General features: G+C 38.1%; 1 protein-coding gene across 1 annotated transcript in view; it reads left to right on the top strand.

Moving 5' to 3' along the window:
* The window catches only part of FOCAD (focadhesin), a 380,224-nt gene that overhangs the window by 224,807 nt on the left and 129,380 nt on the right, over window positions 1-26,037 (top strand). Inside the window, exons 16-18 of the mRNA XM_043979236.1 lie at window positions 6,067-6,201; window positions 17,702-17,752; window positions 18,713-18,796. Of these exons, the coding sequence (XP_043835171.1) occupies window positions 6,067-6,201; window positions 17,702-17,752; window positions 18,713-18,796 (270 nt within the window). The remainder of the gene's footprint in view (window positions 1-6,066; window positions 6,202-17,701; window positions 17,753-18,712; window positions 18,797-26,037) is intronic.

Genomic DNA, 26,037 nt, shown 5'->3' with positions numbered 1-26,037 from the left:
CTACCTTGTTCATTCTTTTCAAATTTTCAATCCATCTGGAATCCTTGATCTTTTTCTTTTTTTTTTTTTTAGTGAGGCAATTGGGGTTAAGTGACTTGCCCAGGGTCACACAACTAGTGAGTGTTAAGTGTCTGAGGCCGGATTTGAATTCAGGTCCTCCTGACTCCAGGGCCGGTGCTCTATCCACTGCGCCATCTAGCTGCCCCTGATCTTTTTCTTATATGCTTCTATGTGACAAATCTTAGTCTTTCTTACAATTGCATAGTTTGCTTTTCTTCCCCAAGTATTCTATCCTTTCCTGAATTTAATTCTGTATATTTTTGACTACTTTTGCAGTTTGAGTTGAATTCAAATCCTGGCTTTCTGGTTGGTAGTGTACCCACGTGCTCAGCTGCAAGCTCAATGAATATGCCTTCTGTTCCAAATGATTAATTAACCCATAAAAATTATTTGATCACAGCCTTCCAAATACTTCTTATGTCCTGTTGTTGTTGTATTCAGTTATGTCTGATGCTTGGTGACCCTATGGATCATACTGTCCATGGAATTTTCTTGGTAAAGGTACTGGAATGGTTTGCCATTTCCTTCTCCAGTAAATTAAGGCAAACAGATGTTAAGTGACTTGCCCAGGGTCACACAACTAGTAAGTATCTGAAGCTGGATTTGAACTCAGGCCTTCCTGACAGGCCCAGTGCTCTAGCCACTGAGCCATCTAATTGCCTCCCATGTTGCTATCCAGGTTGCTATCAATCCAACTTCTTGAGTATTGATCCTTTTCTTGATTTTTCAGGTATGTTATGACTGTGTGATTTAGAGTTTATTTTCCTTTCTCTTTCAATGAGCATGTTTTCAGAGACAGAATAAAAGAGAAACTTTGATAAACCCAAACCAGAAAAAGATTATATTGATTATTCTCTTGATTTAAATAATCTGTAACTGTCATGATAAATTTGAATAAAACATAGAGATGGAAATAAAAATACATGACCTTTTCAAAAAACCCAACATTGCTAGAATACCTCCATAGTGGATTATAATAACTTTTACTTTGAAATGGTGATAGGTCAGGTCACACCCTGTGGGTGATACGGTTTGTAACCCATTCACGTCTTTTTCTTTTTTCTTCCTAAAGATAACTCTCTGCCTTCCCTACCCAGGGATCTATCCCTTATAAAGTTGTAAGAGAAAGAAGAAAAAAAAGATAGTTCAGTAAAGCCAATCAATAAATTGCATCTGATAGTATATGCACTATTCCGCATCCATCGCCTCCTCCTCTTCCCCCACCCCTATCCAATCTCTCACAAAGAGGGAAGGGAGGCATATTTTCTTAGCTCTTTTCTCCAGGTCTAAGCTTAGTTATTATTATACTTAACACAGCATTTAGTTTCCTTTCATTGTTCTTCCCATTTGCAGTCATCATGTATCTTGTTTTCCTAGTTCTGTTTACTTTCACTCTGCATGAGTTCATGTAAGACTTCCCACGTGTCATTTAGTTATTTCTTACGGTGCGGTAATATTTCATTCCATTCATGTACCAAAGTTGTAGTCATTCCCCAATGAATAGAAATTTTGTGGTACCCATGGTGCATGTCAGACTATCAAACTTTCCTCCTACTCTTTAAGAAATGTTAAAGTTAGGGGGCAGATAGATGGTACAGTGGATAAAGCACCGGCCCTGGATTCAGGAGGACCTGAGTTCAAATCCAGCTTCAGACACTTAACATTTACTAGTTGGGTGACCCTAGGCAAGTCACTTAACCCCCATTGCCCTGAACCCCGCCCAAAATGTTAAAGTTAAAGTTAGATGGTCATTTATTCCCCAAACCCCCAACAGTTCTGATCCTTGGTCATATTAAAGTCTAGAATTGTCTCCATCTTTTAAAGCAGGGTTTCTTAACCTTTTTGTGTGTGACTCATACCCCTTTGGCAGTCTGGTGAAACCTATGGACCCCTTCTCAGAATAATTTTAAAATCATAAAATAAAATGGGATTACAAAGACAACCAAATGTATTTGAAATAAACATAGAATTTTTTTTCCATCCACATTCAGAGAATCCCCCTAAAATCCAAGGTTTCATGGACCTCAATGTGTGGCTTTCCTGACAAAGAGAGCTCAAAACTGAAGATCTCCTATCATGCCTCTATGGCAGATTTGTAATCTGTTTCCCAGACTCCTTGTCTGTTTTCTTATTTTCTTAGTAGTCTATAGTATGTTCCCATTACAATCTTCTTTCAAAATGTTTCTCTCACTCTTGCTCTTCAAATTAGTGTTCTCAGGGGGAACTAGGTGGCACAGTGGATAAAGCACTGACCCTGGATTCAGGAAGACCTGAGTTCAAATCTGGCCTCAGACACTTGACACTTACTAACTGTGTGACCCTGGGCAAGTCACTTACCCCTCATTGCCCTGCACCAAAAAAACCCCCCAAAACCCCACAAAAATTAGTGTTCTCTATCATGCTTCTTTTCTCTCGTTCCTGGATTTCACCACATGAGTATATCTTTTTAAAAGGATGGGTAAAAATTCAGCTTCTGAGGAGAAAGAAGAAGGACATCTCAGGCGAAGGGGAACAGTTTGAACAAAGGCGTATAAACAGGAGAGCCCCATACAGGTTTTTTGGGGGGATAGGGCACTGAGGGTTAAGTGACTTGCCCAGGGTCACACAGTTAGTAAGTGTCAAGTGTCTGAGGCTGAATTTGAACTCAGGTCCTCCTGAATCCAGGGCGGGTGCTTTATCCACTGTACCACCTAGCTGCTCCAGCCCCATGCACTTTTGATGGACAGATAGTATGGCAGTTTGGATGGAGAAAAGTATGAAGTCAGGCTAGAAAGGTATTGGGGACTTAAGTCTCTGAATTGTGAAAGAAATTTCATTTGATGTCATAAAAAGTGCAAATAAGTTTTCTCCCCCAGTAAAGAACCACTTTCCCATGTCAAATCTTTTAATAAAGCTTTTACTTTGTTTGAAGAAGCACTGGGACAAAAAATTAAGCTGTTCTGATGAATTTCTCGAAATAGCTTTGATTGTCAATGAAGAAAAAGATAGCTATCTGCTCCTCTTCAAAGGAACAAAGCCATACTTAGAGCTCAAGTATTACTGGCAAAAACATTGCTTATTTTGGGAATCCTTTTTTCTCCATTGGTTGAGGCAGACAGTCTCTTTAGTGAGCTTGTCATTTTAAACTGCTGTTTTGTTGTATATTTGTAACAATCTGCTTTATTTTAGAGGAGGCTGCTTTTCTTATAAAACTAATTTGGCATCTGGAGAAAGAAATCACAAGTCGGGGGAAAAAATCCTCCTATAAAAAACCCTCCGTGTGAACATTCAGATTAATCGTAATTTTGTGTCAGTCAAAATAGATAAGACCCTATATATATATTTTAGGGACTTTTTGATTTTTTTTTTACTTTAAACAATATGAGAAAACCAGAATAATGACATTAGCTCCCCTTATATGTGCTTATATATGTGGTTCTCTATTTTAGATGGTAATTGTATTTAAAAACCCAAACAATTCACAGAAACATTGGGAGACTTGTATGAACTGATGCAGGTCAAAGAAAGCAATACCAAGAAAAAAAACCATGCACAATGACTACATTATTGTAAATGAAAATAATATCAATGGTCAGTTGAACTCAAATGGAAGGTAGTGTGATGTTCAAAATCTAAATTGTGGCCGCCTTAAATTAGAAGCTTCAGCACCAGTCTTTGGGCATTAAACATTTATTAAAGCATACAGGTGTTCACAAGGAGTTCAGAGAGTTAAGAAAAAGCCTATCTCGCATAGAGTTCCAGCCTGGTTGGGTTCTTCCTCAAGTCCTCCTCCAGGACTGCTTTAATCAGGAACTATCCAGCAAGCTAACTGTGGAAGCTTTTTATAGTTCTGGAACAGAGGCGGTCCTTACACACTGCTTCAAGCTGATTGGTTGGCATCATCCAAATCCATTGGTTCTGAAAGTGTTCTCAAGGTGTGATTACAATCCAGTTAACTTGAAGTAGGCTAATCAGCAGTTAATCACTCTCACTTGATTCAATAAGTCTAGATTAATCTCCAGGTGGGTCTTTGAGTATCTGCAAAATCCCATTATTTTATCACAGTAGTTACCAGTTTTGTGTCCATTTGATAGAGATGCGGAGGACTACTGGTATAGACCATTGTACAAATTGTTAGACCTGTTTTCTCTTTTGTTGGTTTTGCTTACCTCTTTTTCTTTTTTTTTTTTTAGTGAGGCAATTGGGGTTAAGTGACTTGCCCAGGGTCACACAGCTAGTAAGTGTTAAGTATCTGAGGCCAGATTTGAACTTCAGGTCCTCCTGACTCCAGGGCCGGTGCTCTATCTAGCTGCCCCTGCTTACCTCTTTTTCTTTGGGATGACAGTAAGATGGGGTATTGGGAAATATCTTGTATATAAGGGGGAAGAAAACCCCCAAACAATAAACAAACCAATAGTCATCAATAAACAACAACAGAAAACCTTGGTAACAAATATATTTGTGGATTCATGTATACTCATCATTTTCCATTAAATATGGAAATGTTAGTTTTATTTGGTCCATGTTAAATTCAGAATTTTAAAAATTAATTAAAAATAAACTAAATAATGCTAAAATAGAATCCTCAGACAATAGGGATAAATGAGCTACTCTCATTTGTAAATTCCAGTCACTTATAGTCCACAAATATAAATTATTCTCATATCCTATCTCCTTGATGATGTTTTTGAGTGCTTCCTTCAGCTTTTTTTCCTGTTGTCTGAAACCTTTTTCTGCTGGTAGACTAGCTCCAGTGGTATTATTTCAGCACCCCTAAGTGTGTATCCAATAAAAGTTCTTTTCTCAGTTCCCTATTGTGTCTAACATGAGATCTCCTCTATGACTCAACCTCATGGTTGTTTTTTGGCTAGTGATGGGTAAATCAGTTTCTAATCCAACTCCCCCAGCCTACCACCCCCCAGATCTCTGTGATTGGATATCTTCTTTTCTACTGTTAGGGGCTCAACTACATAGTAACAAATTTGGCCTATGGCACTTTGGGTAAAAACCCTCAGTCAGTCAGTCAACAAATTATATTGGAGTCAATAAGTTGTATTAAATTCTCAATATAGGGGCAGCTAGGTGGCGCAGTGGATAGAGTACCGGCCCTGGAGTCAGGAGGACCTGAGTTCAAATCCGGCCTCAGACACTTAACACTTACTAGCTGTGTGACCCTGGGCAAGTCACTTAACCCCAATTGCCTCACTAAAAAAAAAAATTCTCAATATAACCTAGGCACTATGCTAAGTGCTGGTTATTCAAAGAAAAAAAAAATGAAGTTGTCCCTGTCATCAAGGAACTTGCATTCTATTGGGCAAAACAACATTTAAAAACTATGATTGATAGGTTTTAAAATATGCATGTAAATAAATACTAGGTAATTTCAGGGGGAAGAGGCACTAGTTGCTGAGGGGACTCACTTTTATGGATACTATAGTGAGGGGGCTGAAGCTCTGATGTCAAACTTGGATGTCTTCCAGATTAATAGTTTACAGTCTACTTCTTAGGTTCCTCTGATAAGAGGGCATTCAAAAGCAATTTTGAAATGTCAACATACTTTGAGAGATCTATTCATAATACAAATGTCAAGTCAAGGAGTGGCACCTTAACTGAACAGGAAAAAAAATGGGGAAATAGGAAAGTGTGACTTTAGGGACGGGACAGTACCGCTTCCCTCTACCCCTGTCCTACAGAATAATTTTGGGATCCAATGGAGATAATGTGCAGTTGATTGTGGCAGGGTGGGGTGGGGAGGGAGATAGACAGACACAGGCACAGATTCCCTTGGTCCCATAGTGACTAGGATAGTAACAAACCTTCCTCCACCTCTCCCCACCCACCCGAGTCCATATTGACCTGTTCACAGTTTCTATTGGTTTACTCTATATTCAGGTTCTTGCTAATTTATCACATCCCTGTTTGGGAGTCTTGACCTTTTATCTTTTCAGAAAAGTCTGCCAGTTACGTGGTTTTCTTGTTGAGTTGATATTATTCTTGTTAATGAGTCTCTTTTCCTCCCTTTTCTAGGTTGTTTGCATTCGTTCCACATGGAGTGCTCTCTCTCCAAAGCTAAGTTGTGACACACGACCTCTTATATTAAAAACACTAAGCGAACTGTTTGCTCTAGTTCCGTCACTGACAGTGAACACAGCTGAATATGAGGTATGTTTTTGGGACACCGCTCCCCCCCCCACCCCGAGTCCTTTCCTTTTTTGTGGGGGTGGTTATATGGTATGGTCACAACTTTTGATACAGTCACTTTTTCCTCCCTTCTTCAACAAATAGTATTTTGGGTTTGTACCCTATGGAGCCTGAAATATATGACACTTTTTCAGCTGCATTCATCCAGGATCTTCAACATATGCAAAGGAAAACTGGTGTCTTTGTCTTGTACTTTAACTGCCAAGTAATATTATCAATGCAACAAAGCCAATCTTTTTATAGAGAAAAGAAGCCCTAAATAGTTTTTAAAATAATCTGGTACATAAAACTTTTGCTAATAATTTAAATTCATCTTGTAAGTGTTTGAATTCTAAAGAATAATTCCTAAAGGCATCATGGAAAGCAGAGCTGCTTTGCCTAATAATTTAGGGCCTCCATGTGTGTGTATTTTTCCTGTATTGCTGTGCTTACTTAGTTGGTAACAGTTTTTTTTTTTACTGGAGAGTAGGAATTTAAGTAATTGCTCCCATCCTGTTTATGCAGGCAGCTGAAACATTTGGTAGGAAATAGAAGGTACCTCTCTATAAAATTCATAGACGGCTAAAAGAGGATAAAGTAGTAATAGAAATAACATTTTTGGGACATGTTAAAGTTTGTAAAATGCTTTGTATACATTATCACATTTGAACTTCATGATAACCCTGTGGAATGGTACTTATTATCATCATCATCCCTGTTTTACAGATGAGGTAAATGAAGCTCACAGGACCCCTGTTCTTCCTGATTCTAAGCCAGCACATTTTATTCTATGCTGTGCTATAAAAAGCCTACATATATGTCTGTTTCTACATGCCATCTTCTTTTTCTTTTCACCTACCTTCCTTTTTTTCTTTTAACTCAATGAAAAATTTTAAGAACGAAAACTTTTGTTTGTTTCACTTGGTATTTAATATATTTTTGTTGTCTGTAATCTCTGCCCATTAGGGTTCTTTATGTTGTATCTTACATGTTATAGATAATATAAAAGGGAAGATTTGTTTCTAATAGATTAATTCTTTATAGAATATGGCACAATAATATAGATTTGTCAATGTGCTCTCACTTAATATGGCAGTTTGTAGCTATTTAAAATAAAGACCTAGAATTATATGTAATTATATACAAATTTGAGAGGTTTCCAGTAAGAACAAGGGTAAAGGAAGGGTGTTTGTTATTTCCACTATTATTTTAGACATAGTGTTAGAAATTCTTACTATAATAATAAGATAAGAAAAAGAAATTGAAAAAATAAGGCCAGGCAAAGAGGAAACAAAATTATTACTTTATACAGATAGCTAAAAATTACTTGATATAGTTAATAACCAGCAAAGTAACAAGATATATTAACAATAAAAGCAATCAAGAAGAAATAGAAAGAAATTTCATTCAAGATAGCTACAGATTATATAAAATATTAGGGACCCAACCTATTAAGACACGTAGAGGGACTTGGCAGAGCCAAGATGTCAGAGGAAAGACATTAAATGCCCTGAGCTCCTGATACAATCACCCCAAAAATAGCAATAAAAGAACCCTTAGAGGAGAAAAACACACAAAAACATGGGCTGAGAGTTTTCTCTAGCTATAGATAGATTTCAGGGGGCCGTGCTGGGCCATGAATAAAGCCTAACCCCGCAATCAGGCCGACACACCAGATACCTACCTGAGGAAATTGCCCCATTGCCTCTGAATCAGCTGCAGCACTGGCGTCTTCTAGAACTGAGTGTGCAGTTGGGTTGAACGGCTGGCAGGGGGTCGGGGGGATGGGAAGTGTAGGGGTACCAGTGTACTGGGGGGAAGGATTCAACTGTCCCACTCCAGTGGGCAACCAGGAAGAAATCCTGAGCCTCGGGCGGCCTAGGTGGGGGAAGGGAGCAGGGGAGCAGGCTCATCAAAGCTAAAAACCACACCACAGAAAGCTTTGCTGGTTGGTTGTTTAGTAAGTAGGCTTGAGGTTATCTTTGCAACAGAGAACAGGCCAGGTGAGATTAAAACCTGCCCCCCCTCAAATTAAACCAAAACACCTGGGACCCTCTGAAGCTGGGAACAGGAATTGAGCCGAGAAGCAGCCCCACCCCCACCCACCCCCACCCCGCCATTGGATAATTTAAAATCAAATAAAAGCGAGGCCAAGCAGGCTGAGAAGAAGCCTGATCATCCCCTGGAGACATGCTGTAGCTCAAACAGCATGTCCTGAAAGCAGTGCCTCACTTTAAGAAGGAGTTAAAAGCCAAGAAATAGTAGGCCAGAATGAGTAGGCAGAGAAAGCAGAAGACCATCGAAAACTTCTTTGGGGTAAGGTAGACCACAATATAACCTCAGAAGAAGAAGATAATAACAGGGTCAAAGCTCCAACATCCAAAGCTTCCAAGAAAAATATGAACTGGTCTCAGGCCATGAAAGCTCCCAAAAGGGACTTTGAAGAGAAAGTAGGAGAAATAGAAAGAAGATGCAGAGAAAGGGAGGAAAGAATGGAAAGAGAAATGGGAACAATGCAGGAGAGTCATGAGAAAAAAGTCAACAGTTTGAAAAGCCAAATGGAAAAGGAGATTAAAAAACTGTCTGATGAAAATAACTACCTAAGAATTAGGATGGAACAAATGGAGGCTAGTGACCTTATGAGAAAACAAGACACAGTAAAGCAAATCCAATTGAATGAAAAAAATAGAGGGCAATGTGAAATATCTCCTTGGAAAAACAGCTGACCTGGAAAATAAATCTAGGAGAGATAATTTGAAAATCATTGGACTACCTGAAAACCATGACCAAAACAAAAGCTTAGACACCATCCTCCAAGAGATTTTGAGGGAAAATTGCCCTGATATTCCAGAAGCAGAAGTTAAAATAGAAATTGAAAGAATCCACCGATCACCTCCTGAAAGAGATCCCAAAAGGAAAACTTCAAGGAATATTATAGCCAAATTCTAGAACTCCCAGGTCAAGGAGAAAATATTGCAAGCAGCTAGAAAAAAGGAATTCAAATACTGTGGAGCTCCAATAAGGATAAAGCAAGATCTAGCAGCTTCTACATTAAAGGACCGGAGGGCATGGAATATGATATATTCCAGAGGGCAAAGGAACTGGGACTACAGCCAAAAATCCCGTATCCAGCAAAACTGAGTATAATCTTTCAGAGGCAAAAATGGAATTTCAATGAGAAAGAGGTCTTTCAGGCATTTGTGTTGAAAAGACCTGAACTGAATAGAAAATTTGACTTTCAAATACAAGACCCTGGAGAATCATAAAAAGGTAAACAGGAAAAAGACTTCATGAGGGATATTAAAAGATCAAACTGTTTACATTCCTACATGGGAAGATAATACTTCAAACTCATAAGAACTATCTCTGTTAAGGAATTCAGAGAGGACACAGATCTGAACTGAATATGAAGGGATGATATCTGTAAAGCATTTTATGTTTTGTTCTTTGTGGGGCAGACAGGGTCGGGTATCTTATGTCTGGGGCCGGATTTGGGCTTGGGGCCTCCTGGGTCCAGGGCTGGTGCTTTGTCCACTGTGCCACCTAAGTAACCCATGATGACATCTTTAAAATAGGGTTGAGGTGTAGGAGGAATAGACTGGGGTAGGGAGAAGGGGAGAGATGGTCTGGGGAGAGGTAGTTTATATGAAGGAAATAAGAAAAAAGCTTATGGAGGAGAGTAGAAGAAGGGGAAGGAGTTGGGGAGTGAACCTTAATGTCATCAGAATTGGCTCAAAGAAGGACTAACATACATACTCAAGTAGGTATAGTAATATATTTTTGCCCTGGGGCGGGGGGAAGGAGGGAAGGGCAGATTGGGGGAGAGAGCAGTAAAAAGCAAAACACTTTCAAGAAGATGAAGATGCTCTCCATTACTGCACCAGTATGACATATTGAATTGCTTGATCTCATAGGGAGGGTTGAGGAGGGAGGGAAGAAGAAAAATTTAGAACATGGGATTAGCTCAGGGACTTTGATCTCATTGGAGTGGTCTCATGGAGGGAATAGCATTCATACCCAATTGGGAGGAGCAATCTATTTAACCCTGCAGGAAAGTAGGAGGGGAGGAGGATAAGGAAGGAAGGGTGAAAAAAGGGAGTGCAGAGCTGGGGAGAGAATAGTCAGAAGTAAAACACTTTTGAGAAGGAACAGGTAAAAAGAAGATAGAGTAAATGTCATGGGAAAGGAGTGGGATGGAGGGAAATAGTTATGATGATTGATTATAATGTCAAAACGTATGGTACCTACTTTGCTGGGCTATTATGAAGAAAACTCTGTCAAGCTTAAGGTACTATATACAAGTTATGATGAACAGGATACTATCAGAAAAACCTGGAAAGACCTACATGAACTGAAACAGAATGAAATGTACTGTATACAAAATAACAGCAATAGTGGGGGATGATCTGCTGGGAAGCATGTGGTTATTTTCAGCAAGGCAATGATCCAATATATCGCTGAAGGATTTATGAAGATTGCAGCCCATCTGCAGAGAAAGAACTGATAGTATCTGAAAACAGATGGAAACACATTTTTAAAAAAATTTTTTTCTTTTCCTCTTTGACAATTCCTTGATTTTGACTGTTTTCTCTTACAGCTAGCTAATATGGGAATTTTTCCATGACTACTCATGTATAACTTATTTTGAATTGCTTGAGTTCTTGTGGGTTGGGGGTGGGAAGGAGAGAGGAAGAGAAGTTGGAATACAAAGTTTTAAAAAATTGATCTTAAAATTTGTTTTTACATATATTTTGGAAAATAAAATTCCGATTTAAAAAATTAATTAATTAAAAAAAAAAGACATGTAGAAGAAGCTAGGTGGCCTAGTGTATAGAAGGCTGAACTTGGAGTTAAGAAGACCTGAATTTGAATCTTGCCTCAGACACTAATTATTTTACCCTTATCGGCCTCAAATATCCTCATCTGTGAAATGGGAATAATATATCACATTCTTCATTGGGTTGTTATTAGGCTCAAATGAGATAACCTATGTAAAGTGCTTGGCAAATATTAAAGTACTCTCTAAATGCTACCTATGTGAATATAACTATAAAATACTTCTTGCAGAAATAAAGATGGATATAAAATGTGAATTCCTCCAAGTTCAGCTGAGCTAATCTAATTAAAATAATAATACTATCTAAATGTATGTATTTAGTACCTTATCAATCAAATGATCAAATGATTTCTTTGTAATGCTTAGGAAAAAATAACTACTTAAATCTTGAGGAACAAAAAGTCAAGAAGGTCAAGGAAATAATGAAAAAAGTAAGAAAGGGATCTATAACAGGATCAGATTGCCAACTATACTACCAAGTAGTAGTCATCAAAACTATTTAGTACTGATTAAAAAATAGAAGCCAAACAGTGGAATGGAAGATACAATGATAAAGTCTCATTTCCAAGATTTATAAAAAACTGATTCAAATTTACAAGAAAATCAACAATTCTCCAGTAGATTATCAATCTAACGGTATGAAAAGGAAGTTTTTAAAGGAAGATGTCCTAGTTGTAAACATCAGCATGAAAAAACACTCCAAACCACTAATGAGAGAAATGCAATTTTTGGGGGGTGGGGCAGTGAGGGTTAAGTGACTTGCCCAGGGTCACACAACTAGTAAGTGTCAAGTGTCTGAGGCTGGATTTGAACTCAGGTCCTCCTGAATCCAGGGCCAGCGCATTATCTACTGTGCCACCTAGCTTCCCAAGAAATGCAAATTTAAAGCAACTTTGAAGTTCCACCCAATACCCTTTGTCAAAGGTGATGGAAAAGGGAAGTGACAAATGTTGTAGGAGTTGTGAAAAAACAGGTACACTTGTGCATTGTTGGTAGAGCTGTGAATTAATTTTTCTAGTTATTCTGGTAAGCAATTTAGAACTATGTCTACTAAGTGAGGCCAATGGCTAGGAGTGGGGCTGGCATTTTGGTCAACTCAGGAAGTTCTTACAATTCAGCTGACATACTGAGTATTTGCTGTGTTCAGGATAAATGTAGTCTCTGCCATTGAGGAGTTAATTCACCTTCCAGTAGGGAAAGGAGGGAACATTTATTACATTTTTTAACTTAAATATTTATTAAATTGTTACTGTGTGCCAGACTCTGAGCTAAGTACTTTACAGATATCTTATTTGAACCCTGGGGAGTAGGTGCTATCATGATTCCCATTTTACAGAGGTTAAGGCAGAGGTTAAGTGACTTGTCCAGGGTCATTCATGCAGCTAGTAAAATTTTGAGGTTAGATTTGAATTCGGATCTTTCTGACAGCAGCTCCCATGTTCTATCCACTGAACCACCTTAGTTTCCTCATCTTTACCTACTGCCTTCCTTTTGGGGCAGCTAGGTGGCACAGTGGATAGAGCACTGGCACTGGAGTCAAGAAGACCCGAATTCAAATCACGCTTCAGACTATTCTTAACTGTACCCTGCTATAGATCTCTTTCTTTCTTACTTTTTTCATTATTTCCCTTGACCTTCTTGACTTTTTGTTCCTCAAGATTTATGTGGTTATTTTTTCCTAAGCTTTACAAAGAAATCATTTGATAATTTGATTGAGAAATACATGCATTTATATAGTATTGTTACTTTAATTAGAATAGTTCAGCCTAACTTGGAGGAATTCACATTTTTTCACTTATTTATATCCATCTTTATTCATGAAATAAAGACCCTCATTAAGTCCACTTAACCCCAATTCCCTTAAACATCCAGGGCCATCTCCCTTGGTCCTGATATATATCTTGCCACTGGATCCAGATAGCTCTGGAGGAGAGAGTGAGACTGGTGCAGCCCTCCCTTACTTAAATCCAGTTCAGTGCAAGGCATGACATCACCTCCCTATGTCATGGTCCTCTTTGAGAAGAAAAGACAAACAACAACATCCTTTAAGCCCCAACTACAGGAAGCTTCTTTTAATTATTTACTTCTTATGCTGTGTATTTCTTGTTTGTACATATTTGTTTGCTTGTTATCTCCCCCATTAGATTGTGAGTTCCTTAACCTCAGGGACTGTCTTTTCCCTTTTTATTTTTAATTTTTTTGGTATCCCTATCACATAACACAGTGCCTGGCACATAGTAGGTATTTAAGAAATGTTTATTGATAGATAGATGTGCTTATCTTTTGACCCAGCAATGCTTCTACTAAGGCTATATAACCCAAAGACATCAAAGAAAGAATAAAAAAGGCGCATATCACCAAAAATATTTATAGTCACTCTTTTTATAGTGGTAAAGAATTGGAAGCTAAGGGAATATCCATTGGGCATTGACTGAACAAATTATGATCTATGAATACAGTAGAATATTACTGTGCCATAAGAAATGATGAAAGGAATGGTTTCAGAGAAACCTAGAGAGATTTAGAGTTACAGAACCAGGAGAGTAATTCATTCCTTATGTTCTATGATATAATATGTTCTATAATATAATATAATATATGGAAATGCTCATTCAATCCATTTGATGTTTATTAAGCTCCGGATATTAAAGAGGAAAGAAAAAAAGATATTTGTCCTAAGTGAACATAAAAGGTGCTGTGGATTTCTTTTCATGCTCATACTTTTGACTCTTAAGACCTAGTTTAATGCCAGTTGAAAAAAACAGTCCCTTTTCTATAGCACTTTAAGGTTTCCAATTTGATGCTCCTATAACCCTGTAAAGTAGGTTTCATCATCATCCTCTTTTCAATGTGTGAAGCTCAGAGAGCCCAAGTGACTCACCCAGGGCGATGCTGCTAGTATTTTAAATGGAATTCAAACACAGGTCTTCTATGGCTCTCATCTAGGTCTTTAACCCTTATGCCCAGTTGTATCAATTTGTGAGTGAAGTTCTCCAATTCTGATTGTGTATTAGTGCCATTCTTAGGACCTTAGAGCTGGAGAGTTCCTTAGGTATCATTCAGAGCACAACCTGTCAAGATTGCTGACTAGACCTGAGATCTTGTGAGTACAAGGATCTCCCAGGTGAAGAAATTTCCTCCCCCTGTGCTGGGTAGCACCCCATTTGCCTCTTAGGGAGTTGTTTAGAGCACTGACTGTTTAAATGGCTTGCTGGGGACCACACAGCCAATCTGTGTCAGAGGAAGAACTGTATCTACTACACCAAGTTACCTCTCCTTTGAGAAAGCCACTTTTAATTTACAAAGTTACTCCAGCCCTGAGCAGCTCAATGACTTCCTCAAAGCCACACTTTGTCCTTTCATATCTGTCTGCCTCATGCATGGTTCAGTTCAAATTCCTTATTCTGTAAGTTGTCAGGTTGTCATTGCAGGATTGCAGAGAAGAAATGCACTTTGTGCCTCTCTAATGCACTTACCATGTGATTGTGTATTGTTTTTACCTGGTCCTCCTCCTAGATTGCACGAAGGTATTCTAACTTATCTAAATCTTATATCTTCCCCAGTGCCTTTCTCAGTGTAACTACTTAACAGATGTTTGTTAAATTGTTGTTGAATTGAAGAAAATCATACTTTTAAGAAAAAAGAGAAGGAGGCCGGCTGTTTGCTTTCCTTCTATGAAGCTGAAAATTGCATCTTTACATTTGTAGTTGATCAGTTTTAATGAGACATATGTAAAGTGACTTTCAGCATTCAGTGTTTCTAATGTGTGTTCCTCCAACATTGTGAATTTTCTCTTGGTGTAAATTTTATCAGCACTTGGGACCTTATCAATTTGTAGTCTATTGATTATAGTCCATATAAACATTGAGGAACCTGATTTGGCCCCAAGGAAAATTGCTGTTGAAATAAGTCTATCCCATTGCTTTGCTCTTAGTTACCATGTTGGCATACTTTAGAATTTTTTCTCTTTTTCTGTATAAGTGGTTCCCCTGCTCTCTTTTCTAAATTTACCCTACCATGATTTGATGGGGATAATAATACCTGCCTTGCCTACTCAACAAAGTTGTGATGAGACTCAAATGAGCTAATTTTTGTAAAACATTTTGAAAATTATAAACATTATAAAAACATATGGCAGTCTTATTATTTGAACAAGCTAAAGCGTGAGCCTGAGTTTTCTCAATTCTTAAATGAGGAGGTTGTACTAGATGGCTTCAGAGTTTATAAATACATTAGAAAGATAGTAATTTCTTTCTCTAAATGTCTGATTCCTATGATCTTTGAATTTTTTCATGATTTCTGCCTCCTGTTGAGATTATTTTGTCAGTTGTAAGATAAACAGTGATGACTTGAAGTTGAGATTGACTATTAAGCCAGTGTTCTTATGATCAACGGGTATCTTAAATGCTTACAATTTCATTCATTCATTCTTTTGATACTCATTTGCTATGTATTTATTGTGTGCTATGTGCAAGATACTATGCTAGGTTCTGTGGGGGATGCAAAAATATGTAGGTTCCTCTCAAAGAGCTTAGAATCTTGTTTATATTTTTATTTTTTGTTCAGATCTTTGATTTTATTGGCATAGACAACTCCTAGTGTGTAAATTCCTTTCATGAATATAAGATGGTAAGTGCATATCTTATAACTTTGAGAGTTGTCTAGATCACTAAGAGGTGAGTTATTAGCCCGAGGTCACATAGCTGATGTCTGTCAGAGATAGGTCTTTTTTTTAAATTAAATTAAATTTTTTTTTTTAGTGAGGCAATTGGGGTTAAGTGACTTGCCCAAGGTCACACAGCTAGTAAGTGTTAAGTGTCTGAGGCTAGATTTGAACTCAGGTACTCCTGACTCCAGGGCCGGTGCTCTATCCACTGTGCTACCTAGCTGCCCGAGAGGCAGGTCTTTTTTACTTCAAACCTCACCCCCTGTCCTCTATGGGACACTCCTCTTAATCTCTTGGTCACTAGGAGAAATAAAATGTGCACAGTATATTTAGGTATGCTGTAATGCAAGATTGAATGTGATTGGTACCATAAGAGGAGTATCAGCAAAATATTCAGAGGTGGGAGAGATCACATATGATTTAGGTTAAGAGTGGGCATCAGGAAGGGCTTCATGGAGGAAGATGAACTTGGACATTGGTGGGTAATTCTCCTTACACATTTTTTAAAAAAAGCTATAGTTGACAAATTTTTTATGTCACTGCATTTGTTTTCCACATGCTAAATCAATCAGAAAAGTATTTATTAACCACCTACTCTGTGCCAGGCAATACGCCAGGCTCTAGAGATAAAAGTACACAAAAAGGAAACAATTCCTACCTACAGTGAGCTTATATTCTTTTTTGTTTGTTTGTTTTTGCAGGGCAGTGGGGGTTAAGTGACTTGCCTGGGTCACAGAGCTAGTAAGTGTCAAGTGTCTGAGGCTCGGATTTGAACTCAGGTACTCCCGAATCCAGGGCCAGTGCTTTATCCACTGCACCACCTCGCTGCCCCTGAGTTTATATTCTAATGATAGATTGGACTTGTTTTTGAGATTCTGTTTATGACAGCTTGATGACATCATTCTAACTATTCATTTCAACAAATTTAATACACTTATAAATGCTTACTATTTGTTGAGTGAGATAAAGGATAAGATAGAGTCACTGTCTTCAAGGAGTTTGCAGCCTAATAAGGACAATGAAACATCCAGAGATAAATACAGTACAAATTAGAAAATGATCAAAAGAATAAGTAAAAATGGCCTGAGATTAGATAAGCAAGACTTCTTGGAGGAGGTGAGTTTTTAGAATGGGTAGGATATGAACAGGCAGAGATTGGCAGAAAAAGAGTCTAACCATTGGGAATGGCAGTCCAGAAATACAAACTGAGATTTATTCCCCCTTTACAATAATTGAACTTTTGTAACTTTGCGTATGTTTGTGTTCCCTAAGCCTGAAAGGTCTCGGTTTAAGTCCTTCCTTTGATACATTCTGTATTGGGCAAGTCAGTAAACTTTTTAGTGCCTTAGGCAGCTCTTTGAGACTGAAAGTTGTAGATCTGTAACAGTGAAAGGAAATTCCACACTGGGAGTTTTCTGGACAGATGAAATCATAGTTCTAATTGCATATCTTTTCAGACTTAGTCCTATGTTGGTTGATTTCATGGGACTTTTTTCTTTGAAAAAAAAATCTTTTGGGACAGTTGGGTGGTACAGTGGATAAAGCACCGGTTCTAGATTCAGGAGGACCTGAGTTCAAATTTGGCCTCAGACACTTGACACTTACTAGCTGTGTGACCCTGGGCAAGTCACTTAACCCTCACTGCCCTGCAAAAAAAAAAATGTCATGGGGTTGACTCACTAGATGGGGTAATGGAGGGTTCTATTTGGATATGAAAGTAATCTAAAAGCAAAAGAGATCAATATAATTTTAAAAAGAAGATAAATCATTGGTTCAGAAACATTTATTCACCTCAATTCTATCTGTGTTGTCGTGTACACTGTGTGTACACACATATCCACACACGTGAATGATCTGTTATATAAGTGATTAGTAGTAGTAGTAGTAGTAGTAGTAGTAGTAATTATTAGTGATTTGTATGTTGACTTTCTGTCTTTCTTGACAAAGATTTAATCCCTTTTTTTTTGTTGATTTTACAGAATTTTAAAGTTCAAGTTCTCAGCTTTCTCTGGAGCCACTCTCAAAGCAAGGTAATAACAGCAGTGCAAGTGAAAGCATAATAAAAATGGGGAAATGTTAGAAAATTATGCTAAGGTTAAAAAAATTCTTTCAGATTATTTTGTGGGGAGGGAGAGTGGGAGGTGGACAGATACGTGGATATAAATACATAATTTTCCTTTCACAATTTGTCCCCAATTTTTATACTTTGCAATTTTTTAATGATTTTAAACTTTGTAATACTATACAATACAGTCTATCTGTTTTTATATACACACATGTACAACCATGCATATATGTGTATGTGCACATACAAGTGCCATATTCCTCTCCTTCAACGTGTATTTATTTTTTAGCAAGTTTTTCATGCCTGATGACTGAATAATAATACTTCCATCTTCTATTTCTATAAAGTCCCTTTGTTGCTTTTGGAGAGCTCAGAGTACTTTTATGTACAGTATTTTATTTGTTCTTATAATCTTGTGTTTTAACAAAGACATAGCCATTATTTTTATTTTACTAGTGGGAAAACTGAGGCATAATGGGTTCCTAAGATGTTAATGGTGAAGCCATAATTCTGACTCTGGATGCCTGATTAATTCTCCCAACTAGTTCTTTTCTCTTGAAATGCTGCTGCCTCTAACTTGGAGCCTTTTGCAAAGGATGTGAACCAGTCACTCCCAAGGAGTATAAAAGTAGTAAAATTTTCTTTCTGTCCTTCCATAGGTCTTTTCACTTTAACATGTATAACATCATAATTAGAAATTCCCTGACCCTTCTTCTGAGAGTAAAAAGATATGTCTGATCTAGAACGCCAAAAACACCATTCATGATAATACTGATTATAGAAATTAGGGGGGATGCCATCATTTATTCAGTTCTTTCCTAGGGGAGAATGAGGGTTGATTTCCTTTAAATTATAATTTGTTCTTCAAGATATATCAGTCTTTCTTGTTTTTTATATATATATAATTTTTTTTTCTCCTCACTAGGACCCTACTGTGGCAACTGCTGCATACAAATCTTTGTCAGCATTTGGTTCAGAAGAGCATACCATTCTTCATCTCCCTGAAGAGGTAGACATTTCTGCTTTTTCATTTCTGCTCCTTTGTTGCTGAATTTGGACTTGTATTTGTATTCTAATTGGAGATTATCCTATTGTATTTATAACTCCAGGTTTGTTATCCATAATAATAATGAAAATGATCAGTTAAATTTCCATCACTTTACATTTACAGAAGCTCTCTTCCTTATTAAAACTCAAGATGCTAGATAATTATTCTCATCCCCATTTTAGAGATGTTAGGAAACAGTTTCAGAAAGGTGTGGTGACAATCCAAATAACTTGCTAACAAGTAGTAGAGATGGAATGTAACTCAGGGATCCAGTGGTCATTCCATTATGGCATCCATTAAAGATTCAATCCATTAACCAATCCAGTAAGCATTTATTAAGTGCCCACTGTGTTACAAACACTATGCTGAGTGCTGGGATACAATTAATAAAAAGAAAGACAATCTCTGACCTCAAGTTGCTTACAATCTAAATGGGGAAGACAGCACACAAAAGGAGTCAGGGAATTGAGGGGGAGGTCAGTGAGGGGACCACAGGAGCTACCATGTACAGGGTCATCTTCCATGGAGTTGAAACCAGGCAGAGCAGCAGATACAAAGTGGAGGAACCTGAGAATTCAGTATCTGCCCTCTATAAAGTAGGAGGAGTTTGGTACTCCATGCTCCAGCCCTAAGAAGAGAGGGGATGAGGCTGAGGGAGATGGAGTCAGTCAAGGGTAGAATTAGCATAATGGTGATGAGCTTATCCTGGGAGTAGCACCTAGTTCTGTGGAGTTGAAACAGTGCAGGGCAGCAATACAAAGTAGAGTACAAGATCAAAGTAAATGTCAATTTTTTGACTTAATCTGTGAAAAAATGAAGACTACATAATTTAGCCCCATGCTACGATGCAAAGAACACTGAATTTAAACTCTGAGGTTCAAATCTCACCTCTTCATCCTCCTGCAATGTACTCTGCAGCAGCACACCCTGAGCCAAGTCTCCAAATTACATCATATGAATCCCTATAATGAAAGTGTAGATCCAATGCCAATCCTCCTCTGTGGGATTTAACCCTGTCATCTTTGGAACTTCTACCCTTGGGCCCATGCTGTTCTATTTTGTAAGTTAACAACTAGGTACAAAAGTTATCTTATCTGGCCATCCTCAGCTATGTTTCATGTTCCATGATGGCCTCCTTCTTGTCATCCACCGTGCCCATTACAGTGGTACATACTCTTATCCTCCTCTCTCCTTTCCTCCTCTTCCTTTTTATGAACCATAGTTATTTAACTACTCCCAGGGCTACTGGAAAAGGTACATTGATCAACTCCCCTTTCATCTCATACACCATGCCTAAGACTCCACAAACCAAAACACTCTCCTTGGCTACCTTGTCCTCACATGTGTTATTTCCTTCTATGTTAATTTAAGTTCCTTGAGGACAGAGGACTATCTTGCTTTCCATTTTTATCTTCTGAGTTTACCACAAGTGGTCCACACATAATAAATACCTAATGGATGCTTTTCTCATTCATTCATTCATTCATTCATCCATGCATCATCATTCATCCCTGGATGACCTTGGGCAAAATCATGTAACCTCTTGGATCTGTTTTCTCATTTGTAAAAAGAAAGCGGGGTGGGGGAGTGGGGAGGAATTGGATTAGATGACTTCTACTATCCCTTTGAATTCATATAAATCATAAAATTTATAATCCTGAGATCTTTTTAACTTAAAAGGTAATGCATGGAAAATTTCTTAAAAGTAGATGGTCCATACTATTTCTATGCATCTGAATTCCTGTTCCTGTTATTGAATTCTTGCCTCTGTTACTGACCCGCTGTTTGACCTGACCTCAGTTTACTCTTCTTGTAAAAATATAGGTTTAGACTAGATCAGAGGTTCCAAATTGGGGGGAAGGTGGCTGGTCTGTTAATTTAAAAAATATTTTTATAACTATGTTTCAATATATATAATTTGTTTTCTTTGTAACATTATGTATTTTATTATATGCACTGGAAAACATAATTTGGAAAAATGATCCATAGGTTTCACCACATTAGTAACAGAGAGGTCAGTGATGAAAAAAAGGGTTAGGACTCCCTAGATTAGGTGATCTCTAAAGTATCCAAGTTCTATGCATGTATGCATGTGTGTGGGAGGGAGGGGGAATGGTTAAAGGGAACAGGGTGAGTCAGTAGTAGATTAGACATCACTTTGAAGAGTCATACAGATTTATGGATTAGAAATGAGCTTTAAGAAAAATGTTACTGAGTTGACTTTCCACTTAAACTTATATTTGGTTTTGTTGAATTGAACTGATATGTACAGGTTACATGTGATTTCACAGTTAAGTGGTTAAAGAGCAGGGCATGCAAGGAGTTTTACATACTCTGCCTATGCATTCAGTAAATTCTTCTCATTAGCTTTTCAGTTTGAACATACTGAGCTACACTTCTCAGGGAGCAAACTTTTCTGTACATTAGTATACCCTCGAGTAACAGAATTCCCCACTATGCTTTAGTCTGTATATATTGAACTACTTCATTGTCAGCCATGAAGTACTCTGATCTAGTAGTCCAAAACCAACCATTTACAAAAAGAGTAAACTGAGTCCCAGAGAATTCACTTGGCCACGGTCATACAGCTAGTCAGTAACAATTTTTATTTTTGTTTCCAGAATTGCATTGGCAGCTGCCTTCTGCTGGCCTATGTGATAAATAAGCAATGGAGGACTTTGCCCACAGTTGTCAAAGATTTTTTTTCCCCCCTTGAGGGCAATTGGCATATTCCCCAAAGCCTGAAATTACTTGCATATCTCTCTCCTGCTAAAGTACTTCCACCACATTGCCTTCTCACCTTCTGAAACAGAACCAAAATAAATTTGTTGAAAGATCTCCCTCTGTTTGGCAGAAGTCTATGAGACAATGACTTCACTAACATACACTTGTTACCTTTAGCTCCCTGAAGTAGCTTTAATGTGTGTTGACCTATATTTAAACATATTAGTGAAATTCCAATGTTGTTCAGTGCTAACTCTCAATAAAACTAATGTGTGCACCAATCCATTTTTGCAGAGCAGAGAATAAGAGGAGGTAGCTGGTATGAATGGAGGAAGGGGGGGGGAAGGGGAGGAATACTTCAAAGATGAGGAAGCTGACACTGAAGCAGTGCCAGTGATGAAGGCCTAAGTGGAGAGCAGAAACTGAATAAAGATGCTACTTTCAGATGCTCAGGAATCTGAAAACTACATTTGTTGTGTTGTCATCGTTTTATTTGTGATGAATTATTAGAAAGCTGAGTGCGGAGGTTTCATATTGGCTCATAGACATAGAAAATAGAAAATTGATAGTCATTTAAAATTTCCGGATTGAATTCTGGCATGAGCATTTGGGAACTGCTTAGGTTACACATTGATTCTAATGTTGGGAGATGAACACAAGCAATTCCCCTTTGGTTCACGATGCTGTTGCTGTTGCTGTTGCTGTTATTTTCAGCTCAGTTTTATTTTTGCTCTTTGTTGTCATTCCCAATCTGTTGTAGCACCAGTAGGACTAGAGAATTGGTTTTCCTGGTAAAAGTATTAGGATAAACATTTAAGCAAATACATTAATTCCCCCCTCTGATTTGGGTCTTTCAGTTAGACTCCTTTCATTATAGGGATCTTACGATGCATTGTTTTGTGCAAATATCATAGGTCAGGTCTGGAAATGAGTGCTGTTTTAAAGAATCTGACTTTGCATCTAGGTTGTTGCAAATATGGAGTTCTCCATTTGGTTTTGATTTAAGTGCATGCCATGGCTTTTATTAAAAGTTCTTTTATTTTCTTTTTGAATATCAAGATATATAGAGAGAACTGAAAGTTCTTTATATATGATACTGGCATTTATGTATGAATGAATAAATTGGCATAGAGCTCATAAATAGGAACATGGAAGATAATTTTACATCTTAGAAACTTTAGTTGCATATTTTCCCCAAGGCTGTAAATGTTTAAGCTGAAGTCAAGTTTTAATTCATATGTAATTGTATTTTACATCTATATCTCCTCTTTATTTTTTACAGAAAGCCTAGCAGCATATTGGGGGTTTTTTTAAACGTATATATTATTTCCCTTCTGTGTATTTCAGTAGCTAATGGAATATAATTGCTGTAATTTTGCACCTATTATGGGCAGTCTCCCATATAAATTCCCTCCTCCCCCTTTTGGTCAAATTAATCTCATTTGTCCATAATATAGTACAAACACCCTATAGAATGTGCTGGGGAGAAGAATGAGGTCACAGTGCAACTGGAGGGAGAAAAGAAATACTATTTTCAAGGGTAGAAGTGAAGGGAATTCAAACTACATGAGTGAGCTAGGGCTGACAAATCATCCCATGGGAAGGAGCTAAAACTCTTTCCCTTTGGATAATAGAAATGAACAGAGGAAAGCCATCATTATAAATAAGTATAATGTGTCTCCTCAATAGTTCTATTTGATACCACATCCTGTTATGGATATAGTCTGAATGCCCTACAACTTTGCCTATGGGAAGAGAAGGGAATATGCATTTATAAAACACCTACTATGTGCCAGGACTGTGTTAAGCACTTCACAAATGTTGTCTCATTCGATCCTAACAACAGCCTTTGTGAGATAAATGCTGTTGTTATCCTTATTTTATAGTTGAGGAACTTGAGGCAAATAGAGGTTAAATGTCTTACCCAGGGTCATACAGCTAGTAAGTATCTGAGGCTAGATTTGAACTCAGGTCTTGCTGACTCCAAGCCCAGTGCTTTATCCACTGCACCCCTAGCTGCCTCTAGTGGTACACTAGCTGAGTAGTTTTCCCCAAACTTTTATAGTTTTAGCCTGTGCTCCAGTCTACCTCTGTCTTGAGAGCCTTGTCCATAGGAGACTGGCCATCACATGATAAATATTTTTTCATTCAACTCATTAAGACCATCTACAAAGATCTTATTGGACTTATAACTTTTTTTTTTTTGTGGAAGAAGTTCTCCGCCAGTACTTAAATATCTGTCATAATGTCCATGATTTCACCAGTGTTGGTATTCCTTCTACTAATATAATTGGTTTTTTTGTTTGTTTTTAGTGAGGCAATTGGGGTTAAGTGACTTGCCCAGGGTCACACAGCTAGTATGTGTCAAGTGTCTAAGGCCGTATTTGAACTCAGGTCCTCCTGATTCCAGGGCCAGTGCTCTATCCACTGTGCCACCTAGCTGCCCCTCTACTAATATAATTGTACTCAGAGGCAGTTAGGTTGGCACAGTGGATAGAGCACTGACCCTGGAATCAAGAGGACCTGAGTTAAAATCTTACCTCAGACACTTATTAGCTGTGTGACCCTGGCCAAGTCACTTAACCCCAATTGCTTAAATATCCTGAGCCATCTCCAGTCACCCTGATGTGTATATCTTGCCACTGGCCCCAGATGGCTCTGGAGGAGAGATTGAGTTTGGTGACCTTGCACAGCCCTCCCTCACTTAAAACCAAATTCAGTGCAAATCATGACATCTGTCACGGTCCTCTCCAAGAATGAAGGACAAACAACAACAACAATTGTACCCATTTAACATCTTATCAGTTACTATAGCCAGATATGTTCATTGCTGGATGGTCAGCCTGCTGGTGATGGCTCTCTCTACACTTAACTAATCTGGTCTTTGAATGGGTTATTAAATTCCTCTGGCATTGAAGTGGCACATGAGATAGAGCTTGAAACCTGGAGTCAGGAATTCCTAACACCAAATCTGACCTCAGACACTTAGAAGGTGTGTGACCCTGGGCAAGTCACTTAACCTATGTTTACTCCAGTTTCTTCTGTCTAAAATAGGATTAATAATAGCATCTAACGTTCTTGGGGTTGTTAGGAGGATCAAATGGAATAATATTGTTCAAATGCTTTGTAAACCTTAAAAACTTTATAAATGATAGCTTTTATTATTGTTGTTATTGTTCATGAGGTCCATCCCCAAAACTTTGCTGCTGAGAGTAAGCACTGGTCCTATCTTGTCCTTTACTGGCTGGCATGGCCTTTGTTGTTGTTTTTTGTTTTGGTTTTTTGGGGTTTTTTTGGCAGGGCAATGAGGGTTACGTGACTTGCCCAGGGTCACACAGCTAGTAAGTGTCAAGTGTCTGAGGCCAAATTTGAACTCAGGTCCTGTTGAATCCAGGGCCCATGCTTTTTCCACTGCACCACTTAACTGCCCCCTGGCATGGCCTTTGAGAACCTAGGGCCACATTCAAACCCAGATCATCTGCTGGTTGAGGACTTAACTGAAATCAATTTGAAAGGCCATGAAAATGTTTTCTTCTAAAAAAGAAATGCACCATCTGTATGAAACATGCAGAAGCATAGTTGTTCACGATAGCAACATTGACATGAAAATAGAAGTTTTATATGTATAAATTGATGGAAATAGGAACTTAGGAAAATTTTTAATTTGTTGTGGTTGTTCATTCATTTCAGTTGTGTACCCTATTTGGCGTTTTCTTGGCAAAGATACTGCAGTGGTTTGCCAGTCTCTTCTTTGGCTTATTTTACAGATGAGGAAACTGAGGCAAACAGGGTCACCCGGCTAGTAAATGTCTGAAGCCAGATTTGAACTTAGGAAGATGAGTCTTCCTGACTTCGGGCCTGACTCTATATCTACTTTACAATCTAACTGAATTAAAGAATAATAAATGGGCACTTAGACATCCTATTCTAATCCTTTCTATCAGAAGATTCATAGTGACTCTGGGAAAGTTTTGATGGCAGACCCCAGGGGCAGTGTTAGGCAGGAGACTAATGAGGGAGAAGAATGTGTGTAAATTTGGTCAGATAATACTCATTTTTCTAAATCCTAAATCAAAGATATCAAGATATTTGGCATGGCTTACATGCCAGAGTTTGCTCCAGTTTGAAGCTCTTTGGGTCATAGGAGTCCTGGAACTCAGGAGAGTTACAACACTGGAACTTAAGTTAGGAAGGTGACCTGAGTTCAAATGCTGCCTCAGACAGTAGCCATTTGATCTTGGACAAGTCACAGGCCTCTCAGTCTTAGTTAACCTCATATGTAAAATGAGGGGTTTGAACTCCACCCAGGAAGTTCTTCCTGTTCAAAAATGTGATCCTAATAATAAGAATAGCAGTTGACTTTTGTGTAGTACTTGAAGGGGTACAAGACTCTTATTCTTCATTTTTATATTTTCCCCTAGTACTTGGTGGTGGCTATTATTACCTCTATTTTACAGATAAGGAAATGAAGGATGAAA

The sequence above is a fragment of the Dromiciops gliroides genome, chromosome 1, assembly GCF_019393635.1.
Source record: "Dromiciops gliroides isolate mDroGli1 chromosome 1, mDroGli1.pri, whole genome shotgun sequence".
Classification (NCBI taxonomy): Eukaryota; Metazoa; Chordata; class Mammalia; order Microbiotheria; family Microbiotheriidae; genus Dromiciops; species Dromiciops gliroides.
This window is presented reverse-complemented; position numbering and strand designations above follow the sequence as displayed.